General features: G+C 37.3%; 1 protein-coding gene across 2 annotated transcripts in view; it reads right to left on the bottom strand.

Annotated features, from left to right (window-relative positions):
- EXOC6B (exocyst complex component 6B) overlaps window positions 1-25,066 on the bottom strand; it is a 731,430-nt gene extending 706,364 nt beyond the window's left edge. For both annotated transcript variants that reach the window (XM_007175516.2, XM_007175518.2), the window contains exon 1: window positions 24,769-25,066. In XM_007175516.2, coding sequence (XP_007175578.1) covers window positions 24,769-24,881 — 113 coding nt within the window. In that variant the 5' untranslated portion in view covers window positions 24,882-25,066. The remainder of the gene's footprint in view (window positions 1-24,768) is intronic.
- Between the last annotated feature and the right edge of the window lie 2,335 nt (window positions 25,067-27,401).

Raw genomic sequence — 27,401 nt, 5'->3', positions numbered from 1 at the left:
GACAATGACAGTTTAAATCTGGTATACCTTTGGGAGGTTGTTTTCCCAGCTTCATAAATTCTCAGAACTTTGTGTATTGAAATGAGGCCACTTCAAAGTACTGGTCACAGGCCCCCATACTGTACAACTGATTTAAAAGTTCAAGCTAAATAAAGCCTTAGAAAGATTTTCTTCCTCCAGAATTATCTAAGAACCACTTTGCCAATTTACCTCCTCCACACGAATGGTCTTTCTGATTGGACAGTAGGGCCTGAGTCACTATTTTAAAGAACAACATTTTGCTCATCCTCAGTAAAGAAAAAAAAAAAAAAGCAGTACATTACTAAATAATCCATTAGTATTATACACACTAAATAATCCATTACAATTACATGCCAGCATCCTTAATGAATGCAATGAATCATAAGAAAGAATATCAATTGCATGAGGCTTTTATGGACCCTTACTTAAGACTTTCGGTAAAAAATTTATGAGCTCAAAAAAAAAAAGTCCTTAGAGTCTATTCCTAAAATTTGGCACAGGAGCTGGGAACTATAGGCAAAATCTTCTGAAACATCAGATGATAATTTTCAGTGAGATAAATAAGGACTTTTTTAATTGTTATTTAGTCTTATACCCTAAAAATTTGAAAACTCTCTTGGTTGAGCGTTTCTTCCCCTTTCTTTCCTTCCCCATCCCCACCCCCAAAGAGAATGGAAACAAAAGCCATATCTTATATGATTATACAGTTCTAGGTGTGACCTCAGAAAACTGACCTTGCTGCCTAATTATTGCCAGAAAGGATAATTTCAGACCAACTACAGGCAGTCCCTGATTCACTTAATAAATAAGTTCCTGGGAGCGTACGTATGAAGCAAATATTTGTAAATTAAAGCAAAAATTTCCAGAAGTAATACAGCTGATTCTGAATGTTTATGGATGAATTGATATGATGTCTAGGATTTACTTCAAAATTAGCCAAGGTTGCCATGGGGAGAAGGGGTAGGCAGTGACAGAATTAGATGAAACAAAATTGTTGTGTGCTGATAACTGTTAAGACTGTGAGAAGGGTACACAGGAATTTATTGTACTATTGTCTCAATTTTGTTTTAAATTTTCCACAGTAAATTAATTTGGAAAGAAAAAAGAATAGGGCAAGAATTGGCTGTACCTATCAAAGTTTTAAATTTACAAAGCTTATATTCAGCAAGCCCACATTTAAGAATCTATCCTACAGAAATACCAGTATCAAAATGTAAATAGATACTTATGAGAATACAAAATTTTCTGTAAGAACAATGTGGGGAGGGAAAAGGAGACCATCTAAATGTCCATCAAGAGAGGAGTATGTAATTCCATACAACAGAATATTCTGCAGTCATTAAAAAGAACAAAAGTAGAGCTAGAAGTTTCAATTCATAAAGATACCTGACATATTTATATGTTGTTAAGTAGAAAAAAATAGATGTGCATCAAAATGTATACGGTAATTCCCAGCTAAAAAGAAAAACTATAAGACTATGTATGTATATATAAATGTATGTATATACACATGCTTATATAAGCATAGAAAAAAGTCTAGAATACTACTCATCAAACTACTAATAATGCTTTGAAGGGGTAACTTTAAAGTGGGGAAGAGAGGGAAGTTTACTTATATACTTCTAAAATGTTACTTTTTTATAATAAACTTATAAAATTGTAAAATATTTAAAAACCATTACAGGACTTCCCTGGTGGCACGGTGGTTAAGAATGTGCCTGCCAGTGCAGGGGACACAGGTTCGAGCCCTGGTCCGGGAAGATCCCACATGCCGTGGAACAACTAAGCCCGTGCATTACAATTACTGAGCCTGTGCTCTAGAGCCCACGAGCCACAACTACTGAGCCCATGCACCACAACTACTGAAGCCCGCACGCTCTAGGGCCCGCATGCCACAACTGCTGAGCCTGCATGCTGCAACAACTGAAACCCACGCGCCTAGAGCCCGTGCTCCACAACAAGAGAAGCCACTGCAATGAGAAGCCCGCTCACTGCAACGAAGAGTAGCCCCCGCTCAACACAACTAGAGAAAGCCTGCACGCAGCAACGAAGACCCAATGCAGCCAAAAAAAAGCCATTACAGTTTAAAAATAAAGGGCTTCCCTGGTGGCGCAGTGGTTGGGAGTCCGCCTGCCAATGCGGGGGACACGGGTTCGTGCCCTGGTCCAGGAGGATCCCACATGCCGCAGAGCAACTGGGCCCGTGAGCCACAACTGCTGAGCCTGCGCGTCTGGAGCCTGTGCTCCGCAACGGGAGAGGCCACGACGGTGAGAGGCCCGCGCACCATGATGAAGAGTGGCCCCTGCTCACCGCAACTGGAGAAAGCCCTCGCACAGAAACAAAGACCCAACACAGCCAAAAATAAATAAATAAATAAATTTATTTTTTAAAAAAAGATAACTTTGGCCGAAACCTCCTTGTAAAAAGAACAATAATAATAAAGTACCTGGAACATAAGGTTACTCAATTAACAAGAGAAAATTTTAAAAGAATTGCCTAGGGACTGTCACACACTCAGATATGACATAAAATAATTTCACATAAAATAGAAATAATAAAGTTTAAAAGAAAACCATTTAAACCAATAAACTTTTGAAAAGTTTGTTTCAAAAATATGAAAGAAAAAGAAGAAATGCAAACACTGGGACACATATATGAATAAGACTTCTACAGCATAATCATGGATAGAGAAAACTGAGGTATACTGGATAAGAAATGACTAGCAGTGAAAAACAAAGGAAGAGGGAAAAAAGACAGAAAATATGTGGAAGGAAAATTAGGAGATAGTGAAAGTTCCATAAATGGGAGAGGGTCACCACATTGTATGAAAACAGTATTGAAAAATGAGGGATGGGGGACAGGACAGGGCAGTTAGTAGCTATGGAAAATCTTCTTTAGACTTTTCCTTCATTTTTAAAACTCTAGTGAATATCCACTATTTGACGTATACTGGCTCCAGCCTAGAGGATAACAACTTGAGCCAGCATGAGTTAACTCTGGCTTCCAGAATTCTATTTCAGTGTGATGAAACAACCACATGCATTTATCTTCCTCCCTTCTGAGACCCCATTAAAGGAAAAGGACAAGAAAAGAACCTGTAGCTAACAAGATATAGCAACAAATTTCTGGAAGAAAAGCTGTCAAAAGGTAGTAAGGATGAAGCAGAATAGTACAAAAAAGAGCCTAGAGTATTTGCCAAGGGAATGAAATCCAAAAGGGAGTCTGGGTACCAGCCATAACCATGGAGAAGGTCAGGATTTAGAATGCCAAGAATAATGCAAGCACTGAAAACAAACAGATTAAATGAAAGACTTAATACAGAACAGTCAGACCCCTACACATGCACCCCATACATGGGTATTCCAGCAACCAAACACCTGACAAGGTATCAGGGGATTTTTCTCTGGAGAAATTACGTAGCCTGAGAATATAAAACCACTGAATTGTACAGTTTAAACGAGTAAATTGTATAGTATGTAAACTATATCTCAATAAAGCTTTTGAGAAAAAAGAAAAAGCACTAATTTTCCTTTTCTTCCATAATGGGAAATCAATTAATACTGCCTAAAATTGAATGTAATTTTTTAATCACAAATATAGAAACTGACTTTTTACTCTAAGTTTTAAAAGATCTTTTAAAAATGAACATTATTTGTGATGAAAATACATTTACCTGAAATTCAATAATTCTATGTTTCATTTCAGTTTCCTTTTCAAGTAAAATTAAATGTAATACTTTTTATTAGAAATAGCATTACAGTATATCCAATTTTCATGAAAATTATTTTCTTCTTCTCATCCTTCTATTTGTATATTTGTGTGATGTGATGTTGATCTGGAATGATGATCACCTAAAGTTAATGATGGTTATTTCTCAGAAACAGATTTCTGCTAGATATGTCCTTGTGTCTTCTTTATACTCTTCTATATTGCATGATTTTATTTTTACTAATAAGCATGCACCATACTTATAAAAAGAAAAATGATTTGAAAATTAAAAGGCTTATAATAAGACTTCCACTTCTAGAAAGATGCAGCAGACATAGTTTTTCCTATTCCTCCCAATAAGTATAACTGAAAACTCTAGACATTATATGTAAAACAAAAATTAAAAAATCTGAAAGGTGGAAAGAAGGCAGCAAACTGGCTTGGGACCTCAGGACAAAAAGGATGACACAATGGTGAGTTTCCCCTGTTTTCTTTTTACCTCATATCCCAGACTTGGAACTGAAGAGACTGGCAACCCAGAAACACGAACAGGTGCAAATAAAAAACAGCCCCAACAAAAGCTTGCTCTCTCTAGTCAAAAGATGACAAAAGAGGCAGCCTAAGACAGAAAATATTTATACAATCATCCTTCCATTCAAGATAAACACCACCGCGGGGGGTGGGGGGGTGGGGGTGCAGCGGGGGGACTGTGCCCCGCCCATACCCACATCACCACAGGCAGAAAGAAAACCTAGACTTCCACCCTCACGGATAATAACAAAGCACCCAACACCTCAGTCAGGGTGTCAGAGAAGGCCAAGAAGGGATCTGGGACTTTCATCCCCACCAGATGTTTACAACCCCCTCTCCCACACCACGGTGTCAGCAAAGACCAAGTATGGAGTCAGAACTGCCATCTCCAGCAGTAAAGAGGGGCCCCTCTCAGGTGTCAACAGAAGCCAAGTGGACACCTACCTCCGCCGAGCAGTAATGAAGCAGTAACCCACATCTTCTCCTGCCAAAGTGGTGTCAGAGAAAGCCAGCTAAAAGAATAGATTTAAATGAGAGCCAGAGTCGCATAACATAATACAAAAATGTACAGATTTCAATTAAAAATCATTCTTCATACCAAGAACCAAGAAGTTGCCAAACTAATGAAAAAAAGACAATCACTAGGTGCCAAGACCGAGACAACAGAGAAGTTAGAATTATCTGATGAAGATTTTAAAGTGGTCATTATAAAAATGATTCAACAAACAATTATGAACACTCTGGAAACAAAAAGAGAGCCTCAGCAAAGAAATTCAGGAAATGACAACCAAATGTAGAGTTCAGAACTGAAAAATACAATAACTGAAATTAAAAACTCAGTGGATGGACTCAAGAACAGAGTGGAAGGGACAGAGGAAAAACTCAGTGAAACGAAAGACAGAACAGGAGAAATTACATTATCAGAACAACATGGGAAAATAAACTGAAAGAAATGAACAGAGCCTCAAGGGCTGTTGGACTATACCAAAAAATCTAACATTCATGTGAACCAAGTCCCAGGAGAGTAGAAAAAGGGTGAGGCAAGAAAGTACCTGAAGAAATAATGGCTAAAAACTTCCCAAATTTGGCAAGGGATATAAACCTACAGATTCAAAAAGATCAGCAAATCCCAAACAGGAAAAACCCAAAGAAATCCAAGCCAAGACACATCATAACTAAATTCCTGAAAACTAAAGACAGAAAAAATCTTGAAAGTAGCCAGAGGAAAATGACATCTTTCCTATAAGGAAAAAGTAATTTGAATGACAGCAAATTTCTCATCAGAAACCATGGAGGCCAAAAAGAAGTAGCACAGCACTTTTCAACCAGAATCCTACACCCAGGAGAAATATCCTTTAGGAATGAAGGGGAAATCAAAACATTCTCATGTGAAGGAAAACTAAGCCATTCCCGTGTAAAGAGAATTTGTTGCCAGTACGCCTACTCTAAAATGGCTGTAGGATGTTTTCTAAATGGAAAAGAAATGATTTTTTTAAAAAGGAGACAGAAGGAAAAGCTTGGAACATCAGAAAGGAAAAAAGGACACAGTAAGCAAAAATATGGATAAATAAAGGGATATAAAGGGAGATAAGGTTTCTTTTTTTTTTTACAATTAACATTTTATTTATTTATTTATTTATTTTTGGCTGCATTGGGTCTTCGTTGCTGCATGCAGGCTTTCTCTAGTTGCGGTGAGAGGGGGCTACTCTCCGTTGCAGTGCACAGGCTTCTCATTGTGGTGGCTTCTCTTGTTGTGGAGCACAGGCTCTAGGCACACGAGTTTCAGTAGCTGTGGCACACAGGCTCAGTAGTTGTGGCTCACAGGCTCTAGAGCACAGGCTCAGTAGTTGTGGCACATGGGCTTAGTTGCTTCACGGCATGTGGGATCTTTCTGGACCAGGGCTCGAACCCATGTCCCCTGCACTGGGAGGCGGATTCTTAACCACTGTGCCACCAGGGAAGTCCCAAGGGGGGGGTAAGGTTTCTATACTTCACTCAAAGTGGAAAATGATGACACTAGAAAAATGCAGGAAGTTAAATAAAAACAACGCTAACGCTAGAGAAACCACCAAAAAGGGTACACTCAAAAACATTAGATAAGTCAAAATGGAATTCTCTAAAAATGTTCAAGTAATTCAAAGAATTACTTTGACAAAATAGAAAAACAAAAGAGAGAATAAACAGAAAACAACAAATGAAACAATAGAATTAAGACTTAGCATATCAATAATTACATTAAATGCAAATGTTCTAATTGCACCAGACAGAGACTGACAGCATAGATGAAAAAACACACCTGTATGCTATGAGCAAGAAATTCACTTCAAATATAATGATATAGGCAGGTTAAAAATAAAAGAATGGAAAATGATATATCATGTAAACAGTAATCAAAGGAAAACAGGGGTAACTATATTATCATCAGATAAAGTAGATTCCATAGCAAATTACCAGAGACAAAAAAGGTCATTATATAATGAAATGCTCATTCCACTAAGAAGACATAGCAATTCTAAATGTATATGTACCAAACAACAGAGTTGCTAAACATGTGAAACAGAAGTGGACAGATCTGAAAGGAGAAATAGACAATTCCACAATTATACTTAAGAGACTTCAACACCCCTCTCTCAACAACTGAGACAGACAGAAAGTCAGCAATGATGCAGAAAAATACAACACCATCAACCAATGGGATCAACATTCATAAAACACTCTACCCAACAGAATATACATTCTTTTCAAGAGTCCACAGAATATATATCAAGAAAGACCATACTGTGGGCCATAACACAAACCTCAACAAATTCAAAAGAACTGAAATCATACACAGTTATGTTCACAATGGAATCAACCTAGAAATTGATAACAGGAAATATTCAAACCCTTGGAAACTAAACAACACACTTCTAAATAATTCATGGGTCAAACAGGAAATCTAAAGGGAAATCCAAAAATACACTAAACTGAATGAATATGAAAATACAACATATCAAAACTTATAGGACACAGGTAAATCAGTGCTGGGAGAGATATTTATAGCACTAGAGCTATTTTACAGCATTATAAATATAGAGATATGTAGCATTAGAGATATTTTATAGCATTAGAAAAGAGAAAAAAACCTCAAATCAATCTTTGAAGCCCCCATACACCTCAAGAAACTACAGAGCAAAAACAAACAGCAGGAAGGAAATAATAAAGATGAGGGTAGAATTCAGTATAATAGAAAACAGAAAAACAATACATAAAATCAATGAAAATTGTCTGATTCTTCGAAAACACCAATAAAATTGACAGATATCTAACAAATTTTCAAGATAAGGAATGAAAGCACAGACATCACTACACACCCTGTAGCCATCAAAAGGATAATAAAAGAGAACTATAAGCTCTTTTGACATAAATTTGACACCTTAGATGAAATAAACCAATTCTTCAAAAATCACAAATTATCACAATTCACCCACTAGAAAATAGTAATTTATATAGCCCTAGAACTATGAAGGAAACTGAATTTGTAAGATCTCCCAAAAAATAAATCTCCAGGCCTAGATGGTTTAATTGGAGAATTCTACAAAATGTTTAAAGCAGAATTAATCTAATTATGAATTAATTCTAAAGTCTCTTCTTGAAAATAGAAGAGGGAAAACAATAGAAAAGGAGGGAGGAAACACCTCCCAATTCATTTTTCTGAAGCAACCCTAACGTCAAAACCAGACAAAGACAGCAAATAAATAAATAAATAAAACTACAGAACAATATCCCTCATAAAAATAAACACAAAAATCCCTAAGAAAATATGGGCAAGGAGAATTCAAGGTATGAAAAGAAATAATACACAATGACTAAGTTAGCTTTATTCCAGGAAGGCAGGCTCATTCAATATTCAAAATCAATCAATGTAATCCACATGACTAAAGAAGAAAAATCACATGATCATATCAATCAATGCACTAAAAGCACTGGACAAAATTCAACACTTTTTCATGATAAAAACTCTCAGAAAATAGGAATATAAGGAAACTTCCTCAACTTGATAAACAGCATTTGCAAAAATCCTATAACTTAACACTATACTTAATGGGGGAAAGACTGAATGCTTTCTCTGGGACTCGGAACAAGGTAAAGATGTCCACATTTGCCAGTCTTTTTCAACATAGTCCTGAATGTTCTAGCCAGTGAAACAAAGTTAAAGAAAAGGCATACAGATTGGAAAAGAAAAACTAAAACTGTCCCTATTGCACGTGACACTATTATCAACATAGAAAAATCTACAAAAAAGTCCTAGACTAATAAAGTTACAAAGATACGATAAACATCCAAAAATTAACTGTATTTCTACATATTAGCAATGAACATAATGACACCAAAATTTAAAATACAGTACCATTTACAATCACTTTTTAAAAAAGAAATACTGAGGTGTAAATCTAACAAAATATGGACTGAGTTTGTAGGCAAAAAACTGCACAGTGCTGATAAAAAGAGATCAAAAGGGAGCTAAACAAATTGATAAACATACCATATTTGTGACTGGAAGACTCATGAAGTAAAGATGTCAATTCTCCACAAATTGATATACAGGTTTAATACAACTCCTATCAAAATCTCAGCAAGATACTTTTGTAGATATAAACAAAATTATTCTAAAATTTATATGGAAAGGCAAAGGAACTAAATGAGCTAAAACTATTTTGATAAAGATTAAAGTGGGAGGAATCAGTCTACCCATTATCAAGACTTATTCTATATAGTTACAGTATTCAAGACTGTGATACTGGCAGAGAGATAGACATACAGATCAACAGAAAAGAGAGACCCCAGGACAGATCAACACAAATATGCCCAAGTGGCTTTTGACGAAGGTGCAAAAGCAGTTCATTAGAGGAAAAACAGCCTTTTCAATAAATGGTGGTGGAACAATTGGATATCCATAGGCCAAAAAAAAAAAAAAAGAAGAGAGAAATTTTGAAGTCTCGTTGCTTATACAAAAATTACAAAATTACAAAAATCATTTCAAAATGAATCACAGGGGCTTCCCTGGTGGCTCAGTGGTTAAGAATCCACCTGCCAATGCAGGGCACATGGGTTCGAGCCCTGGTCCGGGAAGATCCCACATGCCACGGAGCAACTAAGCCCGTGCGCCACAACTACTGAGCCTGCACTCTAGAGCCCGTGAGCCACAACTACCAAGCCCGCGTGCTGCAACTATTGAAGCCTGAGTGCCTAGAGCCCGTGCTCCGTAACAAGGGAAGCCACCGCAATGAGCAGCCCGCACACCGCAATGAAGAGTAGCCCCCTCTCGCCACAACTAGAGAAAACCCGCGTGCAGCAACGAAAACCCAACGCAGCCAAAAATAAAATAAATTAAATAAATGATTTTTTTAAATGAATCACAGACTTTTCATTTTTGTAAAACTATGAACTTTTAGGATAAAAAAAATCACCAGGGAAAATCCTCAAGATCTAGGGCTAGGCAAAGAGTTCTTAGAATTGACATCAAAAACATGTTCCATACAAAGAAAAATTGGTAACTTGGACTTCATCAAAATAAAAAACTTCTGATCTGTAATGGACCTCTGTTAAGAGGGTGAAAAGACAAGCCACAGAGTGGGAGAAAATGTCTACAAGCCACACATCCAATAAAGGACTAGTATCTAGAAATATAAAGAATTTTCAAAACTCAACAGTTAAAAAAATCCAATTAGAAATTGGGCAAAACACATGAAGAAGCAATTCAACTAAGTAGATATACATATGGCAAGTAAGTACATGAAAAGATATTCAGCATTACTACTACACCTGCATCAGAATGGCTAAAATAAAAAATAGTGATACCAAATGCTAGCAAGGATCTGGAAAAACTGGAACCCGCCTACATTGCTGGTGGGAACGTAAAATGGTACCACCAGTTTAGAAAACAAGTTTAGTAGTTCTTCAAAAAGTTAAACACAGAGTTACCATTATGACCCAGCAATTCCACCACTAGCTATATACCCAAGAGAAGTGAAAATGTCTGTTCACACAAAAACCTTTACAGAACTATTTATAGCAGTTTCATTTTAATAGCCAAAAACTGGAAACAAGCCAGATGTCCTTTAATGGGTGAATGATTAAAAAACTGTGGTACAGCTATACCATGGAATACCATTCTGCAATAAAAAGGAACAAACTATTGATACACCACAACAACTTGGATGAATCTCCAGGAAATTACATTGAGTGAAGCCAATTCCAAAATGTTACATACTGTATGATTCCATTTATATAACATTCTTGAGATGATAAAATTATAGAAATGGAGAACAGTTTAGTGGTTTTCAGGGGCTAAAGAGCAGATAGGGACAGAAGGAAAATAGTTGTAGTTATAAGAGGGCAACATGAGGGATACTTGTGGTGATGAAAATATTCTGTATTTTGACTGTCACAATGTCAATATCTTAGTCCTGATATACTGTACTACAGTTTCTCATGATGCTGCTAGTGGAGGAAACTGTGTAAAGGGTATAAGGGATCTCTGTATAATTTCTTACAAGTGAATCCCCAATTACCTCAAAATGCAAAGCTTCATTTTAAAAAAGTCAAATAATAAATGTATAGAGTCAGATCCACATTTACCATTTAAAAATGCTTCCAATAGCCTATTTTTCTATTTCCAGAGCTCTTCTCGTTTCATTTTCCTCTTTCTTTTGCTATTCCAATGCCAAAAGATCTTTGTTGTACACTTCTCCCTTACAAATGTCAAGTAATTCTTTTACCTCATCAAAAACAAAATGTTTGGCTAGCTCCCTTATTTCTCTCCTTTTTTTTTTTTAATGTGTTATACAAACATGTCTTTCCTAAAATCAAACTCCATACCAAAAATGTTTCATAACATGGATTCAGTCAAGCTCAATGTCTGCTGTTTTTATTCATTCATATTTCTTGGTAAGATCACATTTCATATCAATACCCTTAAAATGTTATTGTTTATTGGCACCAGAGCTTCCCCAGAAAGTGAAAGTTAGTCGCACTGCGATGATTCTTGCTTGCTTAGATGTTTCACAGGAAGCAGAAGGGAGATACAAAAAGCAAGCACAAATATGAGGAAAGAAACAAAGCCACAGTTTGCAAAGGAAAAAAACATAAAGAAGCACTTTTCAAATATAGAGATACTGAGAACAATAAGAGTAAAGGTTTTGACATGCAACAAGATGTTAGTGCTCCACTATACAAAATCACAGCGCCAAAAGATACACTTTCGTCCCACTTTGTCATGTTCCAAGTATATAAAAACACAATCAAAATTGAAAGCCTGTGTTACTCCACAGCTTTTTAATCAAAAACAAATATGCAAAAGAGCCTTATTTTAATCCAAATCATCATTTTTGGCAAATGGCCTTGTCACTTATCTAATATACAATAGAACATTTGTCCAGCTTCCTAAACACTGGAAACATCTAAATACCCAAAAAATGATAGACTTGTTCTTTTAAAAAGTTTGTTATTGTCATTGTTTTTGCTTTTGCTTTTATCAAATCACAGTAGTAACTGAAGGTAAATTCACTACAGTGCAAGATACATGTCAATCTGATGATCTCCAAGACTGTGAATGGGAGGCATGTATTTTAACAGAGTCCTAGTCCATATGTATCATCACAAATCACATTAAGGTAACCTAGTTGGTTGCACTGTGATAGTTCTTGCTCACTTAGATGTTTAACCGGGCGATGCATGTTTTAAAGTTCTAAATTACAGTTATGCAAATATATATTACACGCTTAAATTTACTTTATCAATCACTGTGTTCGAGACTTATACATCTCAATTTTTTTTTAATTATAAATCCAGAACAGGGTAGGTTCCAGACATTCCAGGTAAATAACCTCCTTAATAAGGCATACATTTTCCAGGAAGTATACTCTAAATTACACAGACAAAACATCTATGGTTACTTTATTTGTTGGCAATTTTTTAAATGGCCAAGGTGGGTTGGTCTTTAACATCAAATTTAAGACTGTTAGGAATAAAATTATGGTGGCTTTAATGGCATTTCTTTCTTTCTAGAACACAACCCAAATAACTTCTAAAGAACCTTGGCCCTATCCTTAAGTACTCTCTCTCACTCTACTTCTTTTGAAGGAATAGAGTGGCTTATCCAGGTTCTTCAACTTTCATAAAAAAATAATATTCCAACCCACAGCTGGTTTACTTTTAAAGCACATACAGGTCTTACTTAACCTAGAACACAAGCAAGTGATACATTCAGAAAGAAAGGCAAAAAAATATAATCTTGAACTCACTGATACTTGTCAGTTATCAAAAACCTTGACTACTAAAAGCAGTACTTATGAAGAATTAACTAACGTACATGCAAGGCATACACTCTTCTAGACTAGAAATTATGAAGACTGGTCACATGCATTTTACTAAGGAAAGGGTGTATAGCATTCAAAAGATTCTCAAAGTGATCAATAATCAAAAAAAGGGGGTAAGTGGGATAATGCACCATCAACTTACACTGTAGGTATTATAAAATCCATGCCTTGATTAAGCCAAGACAAGCAGACAACTGCATTCCCTTGACTTCCTGCAGAACTGCTTTTACTAAATTGTGCTTTGGTTATGCCATATGCTTTCACTAAAGGACAATATAAGAAACAGCCTGTCACATATTGCTGCATTTACTATATGGCTATTAAAGTTACATTATACAGGGCCTTCTTGGTGAGGACATATGGGAGAAACAGTTCTCAGAACCAAGAATAGCTGTGCTTCTCCAAAGTAACTACTTTTTAAGTTTACACCATAACTCAAACAACAAAGCATATCTCGTTTTTGCACTAGCTGCCGGAAAGCCTAGAGCCAAACTGATGGCCTACCTTAACAAACATAATCTTTTAACAGCTCTCACTCTTGACTTCATATTCTCTTTCCTACCTTCGTTTTCCCTTGCCCCAATTTGCTCACCACCTTTGATGTATCTATTACATGTATTTTTTTAAATCACGTAGATTTTTAGAAACCATCTAATTCCTTTCTACAAGGCAAGGGGAAAATCAGAGAAAAAGAGAGAGAAAGAGAAAACAGTCAATTGTCAACCAGAATAAGAGGGGAAGGAGACTGGGAATAACCCCCAAACAGAGTTAAGACAAAATTAATCACCCTTCAAAAAAATCAGTCAAAATGTGAAGGAAATATTAATGCTAAGTTACCCGCAATTTGAAAGAAAACATTTAACATTCCAAGGACATCTAGGACTGTAAAATATAACATAAATATAACTTACAGATACACATCACAAATTGCTTTCTATAACAGCCAAAATATTACAATATTTCATTATCATTGTCTATCTCTTAACTGACCTCTCCTTACTTCAAATATTCGAACAAAGTCCATGTAACATCAGCTACTCAGCAAACTGTCTTCTTTGTTTTCTAAATACTCCAGCAGATACTACTACACTGCAAAAAAAGGCTTTACTCTTTTTTCCCACAGCCATAGCAGACACCTCTAAGAAATAAGCTATTAGTCACATCAGGTTGCAAGTGTTTAAGCTCAGCTTTATTTTTAACCTAGTTTTAACTAACTCCTCCCCCCCTCATTATTTTTGCTATCTCCCCCAAGCAAATATTAAATGTCATAGTTGCTCAGCATCTCAACCCAGATTCACACATTTCATAGAGAAGCTACTCACTAATTTTATTTCTTCAAGTTGTTTTCAACTGGAAGCTTGATTTTGTATGTGATTAAATAAATTATTACATCATTAGCGAATACTAAAAACTATCAAATCCAACGATGTAAAGAATCAAAATATCTTTATTTTCCTCAATGATCTAATCAATATTCATACATATCATATTCCAAACTAAAGCTACGTCATAAATGTCCTCTAAAATTCTAAACTGCTTCCAAAACCATACTAAATAATTGTCCTTATCAATAATTTTTGGCAACTAATTCATATACTAATTAGGTAAATGCTGGAAATTATGTAAACATGTACATATATACCATAACATTTTAAAGTACAGAATTTATTAAAATGTTGACATCCTCTGATTTGCTAAGAACTATATTTGTATGTGAAGCAGCATTATCTAATAATGTTACTGCATTCCCCCAAAAAACCTTCTGATTTCAAATTATCATAGCCTCTTGCTATAAGATTTTTTTTTAATCCTTTTAAAATGTGTTTATTCATGTTCCTTTTTAACTAAAACAATAGAAAGGCAGGTTTGAAACTTTCATTCCATAAAAAACAATAGTTTCTTTGTTTTAGTAATCACAACTCATTTTAGTTTGTACACTCCTGATGCATTTAAGCAAAGCATAATTATCAAAGGTTCTTTACTCGTGCTCCCAAATCAAAGAGAAAAATACCAACCTTATAGAAAAATAATCACAGGACATGGACAGACAGTACACACACATACACAGCCTTTACACATATGAAGAGATGTTCAGCCTCACTCATACAGTACAAATAAAAACGCTGAAATACCATGTCATTATCATAGTAGCAAAAACTCAAAAGTCTAAAACACACTTTGTTGAAAATGCTATGGAGAAATGAGCAATCTCATAGACGGCTAGGAGAACAAAATGGTACAACCCCTGTAGAAAGTAATACCTACTAAAGTACAGGTACACTCATTATTTTACCCAGCAATCCCACTTCTGGGAATCAATCCTACAGATACAGTATGAAATGTACAATAAGAAATGACAGACATTCAAGGTTATTCACTGCTGCATTATTTTGTCCAACAAAAGACTGGACATAACCCAAGTACACAGAAATAGGGAACTGGTTGAATAAACCATAGTATATTTACACTATGTAGGTGTAAAAAAGAATAAGAGAAATCTCTGCATACTGATATGTACAGATATCCAAAATATATTGATCAAATAATATAAAACACTAAGCTACAGAACTGCATATACAGTACACTACTTCTTTTGTAAAAGGGGAAGAGAAAATAAAATCATATATGCCTATATTTGCATTAAAAATACAATGAAAGAATAAACAACAAACTAATAAAATGAGGAAATAGAGGGAATGGGAAAAATACTAGATTTATGGTTCATATCATTTTCTTTCCACTTTTTAAATATTTCAAACCCATACAAATAAAGATAATTTACCCATTGATATTTTATTTTCAGAATTATACTAGGTAAAATTTCCAGATGAGTTTCACCAGCACTATATATTTGATCTAATGATAACTAATAAATTCTTCAAATTCAACATAGGAGTGATTGCCAAATGCTACTCTTCCCATTTAATTTCCCTCTGTGACTACTAATTTTTCTATGGCTTGAATCTAATTGATCAGATAACACACCAGAATAACCTTCCACTGGAAGAGCTTCAATGAAAATTTTTGTTTATTTAGCTCGAATAAAATCAGACTTGGAGCCCATTGCTGACTGAACCAAACCAGCACTGTCTTATCAGCTACAAGAGGGCTTTTTCAGTTTTTCATTTTTCCAATTTGCTTGACAAGTCAATGAAGTTATTAAAATAAAACCTAACTTTTATTTATCAAACCACAAAAAATTCATTATCCTATTCCATATTGTAATTGAAACTTATTTAACACTATCCACCCCCTTTTTCCCAAATGTACAAAAATTTTAACTTATTACCACATGTTAAGCTTTATTTATACAATGTGTACTTAGATCGTAACATTTTAGTCACTGAAGCTATCACACTTAAATTTGAAAAATTTTAACAATACTGCAAAAATATTTAAGAATGACAGGCATTAGAGGCCAATTATTTTAGATTACGCTTTTGATGAAGAGAAAGAGGAACTCTAAAATCGTATGTAATTCCAAAAAATAAACACTTCCAACACGCTGAGGTTTTCAAGATTTTCAGCAGTTTTATTTTTTCCTCAAAAGTCTAGTCATATTTTTTAAGACAGTTAATCTACCAATCAGTTAATTAACCCCCAAATAATTAACAGTTCATGGTACAATTATTTTATTCTTCTATTCATTCAATATTTATTGAGTACCAACTGTATGCCAGGCACTCTTTCAGGTTCCCAGGATACAGCAGCAAACAAAAGGAACAAAATTCCTCCCCTCCTGGAAAACACACTCTAATGGAGGAGACAATTAAAAATTATATATGTCAGGCAATAGTAAGTGCCAGGAAGAAAAATAAAATTCCTCCCCCTTTATTCTCTATTCTAATAAATGGCACCACCATTCACCCATTTACTTAGGCCAAGAGCCTTGGAATCATGCTTGCTTCCTCTCTTTTTTTAACCCCTATAACTAATTCAACATTTTTGGCTCTGCTTTCAAAATATATTCTAAATCCAACTACTTCTCATCATCTCCTCCCCAACATCTTACTGCATGCTACAACCATCTCTTAGTTCTTATTACTGCAAATATCCCTTGACTGGTTTTCCTGTTTCTTCTCTTACTCCAATCTTCACACAGCAGCCAGAATGTTCTTTGTTTAACTTAAGTTAGAGCATGTCACTTTCCTGCTCAAAACTCTCTTGTACCTTACCATAACACTTAGAAATAAAATCAGTCTCTTTCTTAGTCTACACTATCTGGACCCTCACTAATTTCCTACCATCACCTCCCATTATGCTTCTCCTGAGTCTTCACACTGTGCCTGCTGTCTGGAAGGTACTTCCCCCAGAGAGCCATATGGCTTGCTCCTTCACTCTTTTCAAATCTTTGCCAGAATAACTTTTTCTAACCACCTAATCAAAAAAAATACCCCATCATATGTAACACTAACAACTAAGTAGCACTATTATTTTATGTATCTATGTGTTTGTTTATTCTGTGAGTGCTCCACTAGAATGTAAGGTCCAAAAGGGCAGGGATATGTCTATTTTGCTCCCCATTGTACCCCAGAGCCTGGAAGAGTACCTGGCACATAGAAGTTGTTCCATAAATATTTGTAGAATGAATGAATAAATTAATTCATGAATGAAGCCACCAAAATAATATAAATATATAATATATAACAATGTATAAAACTGTATATAATATGTTAACTGAAAAGGCAAGACACAACATGATAATATTCTTCTAACGTAATAAAACGAATGTGGGAAAAGTTTAAAAGAAATATATAAATATAAGATTGTGACACGGTGGTAGGATTAAGCTTTTTGTTGTCTGTTTCTTCTATCTTTTTACAAGTCATTACCTTACATTTATAAATTAAAATATAAAAATGTTATTTTTAGAAGGGAGCTGCTACTAAAAATTCAGCAATTAGCAATGGGAGATCATGTCTTTCCCCTCATTGATTGTCAAGGAGGGAGTGTATCAGTCACCTAAACTGCCTTTATAAGATTGTTTCCCATCTCCTCCTCCATTCTCCAGTCTATATCAAAGTAACCACTTCCAGGGTCTGATTATTGATGAATATTATATCCCTCAGATGTATGAGTGGAAGGGGAAAAAAAAGTCAAGAACCACTCCAAACACTAAGTTTTGTAATTAACATAACTCCAAAAACAGAAATACCTAAGTCCACATAGCAAACTCAAGGGTAAAAGGCAGATGACTCACATTATCGGAGTTACTACTACCTAGCAGGTATAGTGAAGAATGCTTTATCTCCTTTTTTTTTTTTTTTTTGATACTGTTCCTGCAATGTAGGTGGTATAATCCCCATTTTAAAGATGAGAAAAATTTGCCTACTAGGGTGGTAAATTGCTTATAAAAACAATTAATGAATTGTTTAAAGAGGTCCATGTGGTGACCAATAATGAGAGAGTGTCATAAACCAAGGATTATGATTAACTGGTTTCTGTACAACTTAGGTAATGGGGGAGGGCAGAGGATGGAAAACAAACCCATGTGGCCAAAGGCACAGAATTAGTAAGTGGGGAAGCCAGTTCCCCATATTTAATTATCAAATGACACTGAGCAAAACAGCTTTTGAAAATATTCCCCATATTTCTTTTCTGTAAGAGGCAGCTTTACATACAATTTAATTAAATAAGCAAGAGAGAAAATTGTTACCACACCAAGAATACAGCTTTTTAACAACAAAATACATAAAGCAAAGGTCTAAAAGGAAATGCACCAAAACAACAGCAGCAGTGTTATAGGAGTGTAAGTAATTCTTAATATAGCTTCCAAAATTTTTATAATGTTGACATAATAGCTTTTTTAATGTTTCAACAGTGAAAAAGATCAAATAGATAAGATTCTATCATTAATACACCTTATGTTAATCTTAAAGCTGAGCAGTATAACACAAAACCATTCCATGAGGTAAGACAAGAATCAGTCCCTAAAGTAAAGTGCTTTACCAAGATCAAACATAGCAATCACATCATTCTTATAACACAAGAACCTCAGAAATGGAAGGCAGCAATTAAGCTAAAAAAGAGAAAACCTTTGTCTGAAAACATTAGAGCAAACTTCTTCCCAGGTGAGAGCACTCAACAAGGGAGGTCAAGCTGAACAGCAAAGTCAAACAAACACAATGACAGGGTCTTGAAGGTTACATTTCTGCTACAAATAAGGAATATAAATTTAATGGTAAAAAGACCAAGATAAATCAACCAGAAATATATCTGGGTAAGAAAAATGGCAATCAACAAATGATGCTAGAACAACTGCATATCAACATGTAAAAGAATGAAACTGAACACCCTTCCTTACACTATACGCAAAAATTAACTCAAAATGGATCACAGACCTTAATGTAAAGATAAAATTATCCAACTCAGGAAAAACACAGGAAGAAATCATCATAATCTTGGGTAAAGCAAAGGTTTCCTAGATACAACAGCAAAAGCACAAGCAAAAAAATAAAAACTAGATACACTGGACTTACATCAAAATTTAAAACTTTTGTGCAACAAGAAAAATGAAAAAACAAACCAAAAGAATGGAAGAAAGTATTTGCAAATCCTATTCCTGGTAAGAGACTTATATCCAGAATATATAAAGAACTCTTACAACTCAATAATAAAAAGACAACCCAAGTAAAAACTGAGCAAAGGATCTCAATAGACATTGTTCCAAAAAAGATAAACAAATAAAAAATAAGCACATGAAAACATTAACCATTAGGGAAATGCAAATCAAAATGACAGTGAGATGCAACTTCATATCCACTAGGATGGCTAAAATAAAAAAGATAATAACAAGTGCTAACAAGGATATGGAGAAACTGGAACACTTACACATTGCTGGCAGGAATACAAAATGGTACAGACATTTTGTTAAACAGTTTGGCAGTTCCTCAAAATGTTGTATGATTCATTTATACAAAGTGAACAGAATAGGCAAACCCATAAAGACAGAAAGTAGTGACTGCCTTGGGAAGGGGGACAGAATGAAGAGTGACTGCTAATGGGTAAGGGGTTTCTTTTGGGGGTGATGAAAATGTTCTAAAATTAGACTGTGTTATGGTACTGGCACAAAAACAGAAATATAGATCAATGGAACAGGATAGAAAGCCCAGAGATAAACCCACGCACATATGATCACCTTATCTTTGATAAAGGAGGCAAGAACATACAGTGGAGAAAAGACAGCCTCTTCAATAAGTGGTGCTGGGAAAACTGGACAGCTACATGTAAAAGAATGAAATTAGAACACTCCCTAACACCATACACAAAAATAAACTCAAAATGGATTAAAGACCTAAATGTAAGGCCAGACACTATCAAACTCTCAGAGGAAAACACAGGCAGAACACTCTATGACATAAATCACAGCAAGATCCTTTTTGACCCACCTCCTAGAGATATGGAAATAAAAACAAAAATAAACAAATGGGACCTAATGACACTTAAAAGCTTTTACACAGCAAAGGAAACCATAAACAAGACCAAAAGACAGCCCTCAGAATGTGAGAAAATATTTGCAAATGAAGCGACTGACAAAGGATTAATCTCCAAAATTTACAAGCAGCTCATGCAGCTCAATATCAAAAAAACAAACAACCCAATCCAAAAATGGGCAGAAGACCTAAATAGACATTTCTCCAAAGAAGATATACAGATTGCCAACAAACACATGAAAGAATGCTCAACATCATTAATCATTAGAGAAACGCAAATCAAAACTACAATGAGATATCACCTCACACCAGTCAGAATGGCCATCATCAAAAAATCTACAAACAATAAATGCTGGAGAGGGTGTGGAGAAAAGGGAACACTCTTGCACTGTTGGTGGGAATGTAAACTGATACAGCCACTATGGAGAACAGTATGGAGGTTCCTTAAAAAACTAAAAATAGAACTACCATACGACCCAGCAATCCCACTACTGGGCATATACCCTGAGAAAACCATAATTCAAAAAGAGTCATGTACCAAAATGTTCATTGCAGCTCTATTTACAATAGCCAGGACATGGAAGCAACCTAAGTGTCCATCGACAGATGAATGGATAAAGAAGGTGTGGCACACATATACAATGGAATATTACTCAGCCATAATAAGAAATGAAATTGAGTTATTTGTAGTGAGGTGGATGGACCTAGAGTCTGTCATACAGAGTGAAGTAAGTCAGAAAGAGAAAAACAAATACCGTATGCTAACACATATATATAGAATCTAAGAAAAAAAAAGGTCATGAAGAACCTAGGGGCAGGATGGGAATAAAGACACAGACCTACTAGAGAATGGACCTGAGGATACGGGGAGGGGGAAGGGTAAGCTGTGACAAAGTGAGAGAGTGGCATGGACATATATACACTACCAAATGTAAAATAGATAGCCAGTGGGAAGCAGCCGCATAGCACAGGGGGATCAGCTCGGTGCTTTGTGAACACCTTGAGGGGTGGGATAGGGAGGGTGGGAGGGAGGGAGACGCAAGAGGGAAGAGATATGGGAACATATGTATATGTATAACTGATTCACTTTGTTATAAAGCAGAAACTAACACACCATTGTAAAGCAATTATACTCCAATAAAGATGTTAAAAAATATAAATAAATAAAATAAAATTAGACTGTGGTGACTGTTACACAACTCTGTGAATACACTAAAAAAAACACTGAATTGTATAGTTTAAATGGGTGAACTGTACAGTATATGAATTATATCCCAATAAAGCTATTGTTTTAAAGGCAATGTATTTCACTGTTAAATTTAAAAGTCTGTTTTAAAATCTTAACTAGCAATTAAGACTGAATGTTAATTGCTAGCACCCGGAGAGCAAAGTGAGGAAATGGCTTATTCTGAACAACTGATGTGAAAGAAGACTAGAGATATGTAAACGTGATTTGAAAAATGAAAATATGAAGCTATTGTTCATGAGTGATTTGTGATCACTATTTTAGTATTAGCACTACAAGGCAAGAATCAATATTATTTTAAAAACAAGACATGCCCTAACATCTTATGGGCCTCTTTCCTCATCTGCAAAATCAGGACTTGTAGTTAACAAAATAATTTTTGAGATGAAGACAGAGAAGAAAGAGATGGCTGCTTTCCCAAAAGAATTTGCTAGGCAACAGCCTCTATATGCATGGATAAGCTTGGGGCTTTCAGAATTACAGTAAGTAAGGAAAGGCACTCCTTATGATACATGGGAATCAACTAACATTGCATTTACTGTTCAAGCTTAAATAAGGTTAGTTATATAATGAAAAAGTCAAGCCACTATGGCTCCTCAAACAAAAAGGGGTAAAACTGGAAGAATAATTTGGTACCACAAATTATTATTATCTAGTTCCTCTTCACTTACAAAACCTTTCTCAGGAACAGCTAAGAACCCAGCGCCTTAAAAATGCTACCTCAAAAGAAATAGGAGGGCTTCCCTGGTGGCGCAGTGGTTGAGAATCTGCCTGCCAATGCAGGGGACACGGGTTCGGGCCCTGATCTGGGAAGATCCCACATGCCGCGGAGCAACTAGGCCCGTGAGCCACAATTACTGAGCCGGCGCGTCTGGAGCCTGTGCTCCGCAACAAGAGAGGCCGCGATAGTGAGAGGCCCGCGCACCGCGATGAAGAGTGGCCCCCACTTGCCGCAACTAGAGAAAGCCCTTGCACAGAAATGAAGACGCAACACAGCCAAGAATAAAAATATTAAAAAAAAAAAAAAGAAATAGGAAAGACTATGAAGAGGGATAGAGTTTGAGGTTTACAGTTAAGGGTAAAGTTAGGGAAGAGAGCCTACTGCCTTTATGAAACCTGTTTAATAACTGTGATGGAAAACCAGGAGATAATGATTATGGAAGTGCACCCAGGGTAAAGCATGAGATGTGAAACATCAAGTCTGTGCATGCTGCTGCCTCTGAATTGAATAAGGAAGAAAGATGAGATCATCCCCTGTGAATATGGGAAGAACAAGCTAGACTAAAGACAAAGACAGCGGATACTACTTGTATTATAGGATGTTCTAGTGATTGAATCTTGGGTCCGATAGTAAGATTTAGGGTTATCCACCAAAGACCAGACAAGGACAAAAATGAAAAGCCCCTAATAATGATAAAAGGGAGTCAGGAAAAGCAACTGAAAGTAGTAGGATAGTGCAGCGGTTTTCAAAACTTTTTTTTTTTTTTACCATGTCCCCTTAGGACAAAAGATCCCTAATCCATCTACCCCAACAAAACCTGACTTTCCAGTGAATAAAGAACTCAGTGATAACAATGAGGCAAATCTGCGGGAGAACGGGTAACATATTTTAAACATAACATATATACTCTTCAGACAAGATAATGGAAAATTACAGGCCAAAATTCAGTTGAACAAATATGCATTATTATTCAACTACTATTCAGTGGAGAGCTAACATAATAAATCACAACAAACTAAATTGATAACACTAAATTAAGTCATTTATCCTATAAACCAAGAACGACAGCAATTAAAAACCACAACCAACTCAAGACAACATTGATGGTGTTCTGATGAAGAATCCTTCCTAAAAACTCTGGTAATCCCAACTGTTCCAGCAGGAGCTTTGCTTGGCTGCCAACTATATAGCTCAGCAGCCAAATTTCTTAGTAGAATACTGAAATAGCATCCTCAGTAACTCTAATAACATTTTGTTTCATGAAAACCAAACATGAATAACCATTAATAATGCATATAGAATACCAGTAAGTAGTCCTTAGTTTTTATAAAAGTAAAGATAATGAAATGAGGGTCATTCACCCCTAAGAACTCAAGAAAATGTGAAAAGAGAGGAGCATGACGGTCATGATCATAATGCAGTAAGGGACAAAAAGCAAACTACTAAGGATGGTCATGTCCCATGTCCAGGGATGGCACTGGTAGAACTGTGCTAACAATATGCCCTGGAGAAGGAAGCTGTGCAGGTGGAAATGAGGAGTCAAGTCTCCAGCCTGCCCCTCCTTCAAACACTTTCATGAGGCAACTCTCCCCACGAAAAAACAAGCAGTGAGTAATAACTTTTTTGAAGGGAGGAACAGCGACCCAAGACTGTACAAGGTGGGTAAGATAATTCTCTCTGTTGGCTGCATGGAGATCAGAAGGTGCCACAGGAAGGACGAAAATAAAGCCCTCACACAGAAACGAAGACCCAACACAGCCAAAAATAAACATAATAAATAAATAATAAATTAAAATTAAAAAAAAAAAAAAAAAGAATGCAGACTCTGGATCCAAAATGCACGAGCAGGAATCACGACTCTCCTACTTTATTTTCTCTGTGACCTTGGGCAAGTCACTTAACCTCTCTGTGCTTCATCTGTAAAATGAGGGCAATAATAGTACCTTCCTAATAGGGCTGTTGTGCGGTTTGAATAAGTTATACTTGTAAATCGCTTAATAAATGTCTTGCACTTTACATAGTAAGTGGTACCTAAGTTTTGTTAAATAAGTTGAGGTGGGTGGCGGCTTGTTTTGACAACTCCAAATAAAATGAGGGTGTGTGGGCAAAGTAATGGTCACAGGGAACGGAGGGGTGATAACGTGTCTTCGGTGAGGAGTACCAGGAGGCTGCACATTTGGGGAGGTCGTCCTCCTGACAGGGCTCAGCGAGCACCCGCTCACAGGAGAGGTTGAAGGAAACTTCCCTCTTTCCAGGCCTAGGATTTTCAAGAACTCGATTCTGAGAAGTGGCTGTGATTTTGAGGCAAGAGTTTGATTTCCGAGCAACAGACCGTGGGGTGAATTCTGTTTTGCCTGATGAGCAGGGCTTGGGTCTAGGGCAGGACGGGGTTTGAGTCGGAGGCAGAAGGGTGATGTACTCAGGGGGAAGCTCTGCTAAAAGCCACCACCTGCCGGGCGCGGGCCGGTCTAGCCTCGGAGGGAGAACGACGGCTGCCCCAGCCCCGAGGGAGGCAGGAGGAGCCTACAGAGTAACGGGGCTGCCGGCGCCGACGGTCGGGAAGGGACCCCACGGCGGGACTGCGGAGGGGGACCCGCCTCGCCGAGGGTGGAGGTCGCTCGCCTGGTTCTCCGAAGGGAGGGGCCGGCGCTGGCCCTGCGGGTGGCCGGCCGGGCGCACAGCCCCGAGGGAGCCTGCCCCCGGGTCCCGCCCATGCCCGCCCATCTGTGGCCCCGGTACCCAGGGTACCTGAGCGTGGGCCCGATGCAGGCCGTGTCGGTGCTCTCGATCTCTCGGAGGATCCGCTCGTGCTCCGCCGCTGTCTCCAGGCTCTCCGCCTCCGCCATCTTACCCCGCTCCATAGACTGGGGGTGCCCGGCAGCGCGTGCCCTCCTTCAGCTCGGCTCACCTTTAGCTCGCTCGCGCTCTCTCTCTCTCCCTCTCTCTCTCCCTCTCTCTCGCTCTCTCTCTCTCTCTCTCCTCTCTCTCACCCCAGTCTCCAGAGCCTCCTGAGCCTCCTGCTACCCGCAGGACGACCCCTCCCTCAGATGCGGCACGCCCCCTAGCGTCACCACGTCCGCCGTCGTTCCGCGCAATGCCCGCTGGGATTGTAGTTCTCTGGGAGATGGGGTTCCACACGTTATTCATTGAATCCGCAAACACGTGTTAAAAGCTCCACTATAAGGCAGGAACAGTTAACGACTTCATACGCAACGGAGATTAAGTCCGGCAATGGCACTAAACCTACAAATTCTTAAGACCCTTGCCTCAAAGTACAAAAGCCTCTATAGGGACGAATATTAAGAAAGGACTAACTAGGTTTCTGCGGACAGCGATCTTACAAGTTAACAAGGAGGAAAAGCTCAAAACTAAGAAACCCGAAACTAAGAGGTAAGGCATAATGTACCTGTAAGCCAGTTCAGAGAATCGAGCACAGCGATCACTTCTGGCTGCGAAGGATTCATTGAGAGACTAAGCCTGAACATTTTTAAAAGATGTGATTGGAAGGTGTGAGGAGCACCCAGAAAGCCAACAAAAACTTCATTTGCACTGGTGTGTAGAGAAGTAGTAGCAAGAGATGGGGCTGGAAAAGCATCTTGGAAAAGGAATACCGGGAAGAGAAATTTGTACTTTATTCTAATGACTCCACTGGTCCAACAACCAACTGCATCAAAAGCACCTTGGATCCTTTTTTTTAATACAGACCAAAGGTCCTACATATGGACATTCTTATCCAGGCATCTGCATTTCATAAATTCACCAGATTAGAATTTTTAAATCATATTTATTGATCACTGCTTGAGTTTTAAAATATAACACAATGACTGGGAATCCACTGAAGGTTTTTAAGAAGAGTAGTGACACAAACCAAATCTTGGCCTTAGGAAACTTGATCTAAAGCAAGTGTGCAAGGTGGACAGAAATAGAAAATCTGGAGACAGGAAAATGCTATAGAAAATGTTAAGGCCTAATCCAGGGAAGTGGCAATGAGAATGAAAAAGAATGGACAAGTAGGAAAAGCATTGTAAGAGCAGAATTGACATGATTTACTAGGTATGGGGAAGGAGGATGTTGGGTATTACTCCAAGGTTTGGAGCAGAGTAGCCGGGAGAATGGTGTTGCCATCAACAAAAAAAGGCACGTAAGAACCAAACTGGAAGTTGAGGCTAAATAATTTATGCCATGGATAATTATGCAATCATTAAGGAGAAAGAGAAAAGACTCTATATTCAGATATGAAACTGTCTTCAAATTGTAGGGTTGAGTGAAAAAAAAATGCATGAAACAGTATATAGAGCATGTTTTCATTTAAAAAAAATATTCAAGCAACCTAAGTGTCCATCAGCAGATGAATGGATAAAGAAGATGTGGTATACACACACACACACACACACACACACACACACACACACAAAATGGAATACTACTCAGCCATAAAAAAGAATGAAATGTTGCCATTAGCAACAGCATGGATGATGGACCTGGTGGGTATTATGCTAAGTGAAATAAGTCAGAGAAAGACAAATATTGTATGGTATCACTTATATGTGGAATCGAAATAAATAAAATAACTAGTGAATACAAGAAAAAAGAAACAGACTCACAGATATAGAGAACAAACTAGTGGTTACAAGTTGGGAGAGGGAAGTGGGGAGGGGCAAAATAGGGGGAGGGGATTAAGAGGTACAAACTACTATGTATAAAATGAATAAGATACAAGGATATATTGTACAGCACAGGGAATATTACCAATATTTTATAATAACTATAAATGGGATATAACCTTTAAAAATTATAAATCACTTTGTTGTACACCTGAAACATATAATATTGTACATCAACTATACTTCAAGAAAAAGAGAAAAGGAGATAAACAACAAGGTCATACTGTATAACACAGAGGACTATATTCAATATCCTATGATAAACCATAATGGAAAAGAATATTAAAAAAAAGAATGTAACAGCTTCCCTGGTGGCGCAGTGGTTGGGAGTCTGCCTGCCAATGCAGGGGACATGGGTTCGAGCCCTGGCCCGGGAGGATCCCACATGCCGCGGAGCAGCTGAGCCCGTGCACCACAGCTACTGAGCCTCCACTCTAGAGCCCGCGAGCCACAACTGCTGAGCCCACGTGCCACAACTACTGAAGCCTGCATGCCTGGGGCGCGTACTCCGCAGCAGGAGAGGCCACGACAGTGAGAGGCCCGCGCACCGCAATGAAGAGTGGGCCCCCACTCGCCGCAACTAGAGGAAGCCCACGCACAGCAACGAGTACCCAGCACAGCCATAAATAAATTTATTTTTTTAAAAAAAGAATGTATAGGGCTTCCCTGGTGGTGCAGTGGTTGAGAATCTTCCTGCCAATGCAGGGGACACGGGTT

The sequence above is a fragment of the Balaenoptera acutorostrata genome, chromosome 12 (assembly GCF_949987535.1).
Source record: "Balaenoptera acutorostrata chromosome 12, mBalAcu1.1, whole genome shotgun sequence".
Taxonomy (NCBI): Eukaryota; Metazoa; Chordata; class Mammalia; order Artiodactyla; family Balaenopteridae; genus Balaenoptera; species Balaenoptera acutorostrata.
Note: the sequence above shows the minus strand (reverse complement) of the source record. Positions and strands in the feature narration are given on the sequence as shown.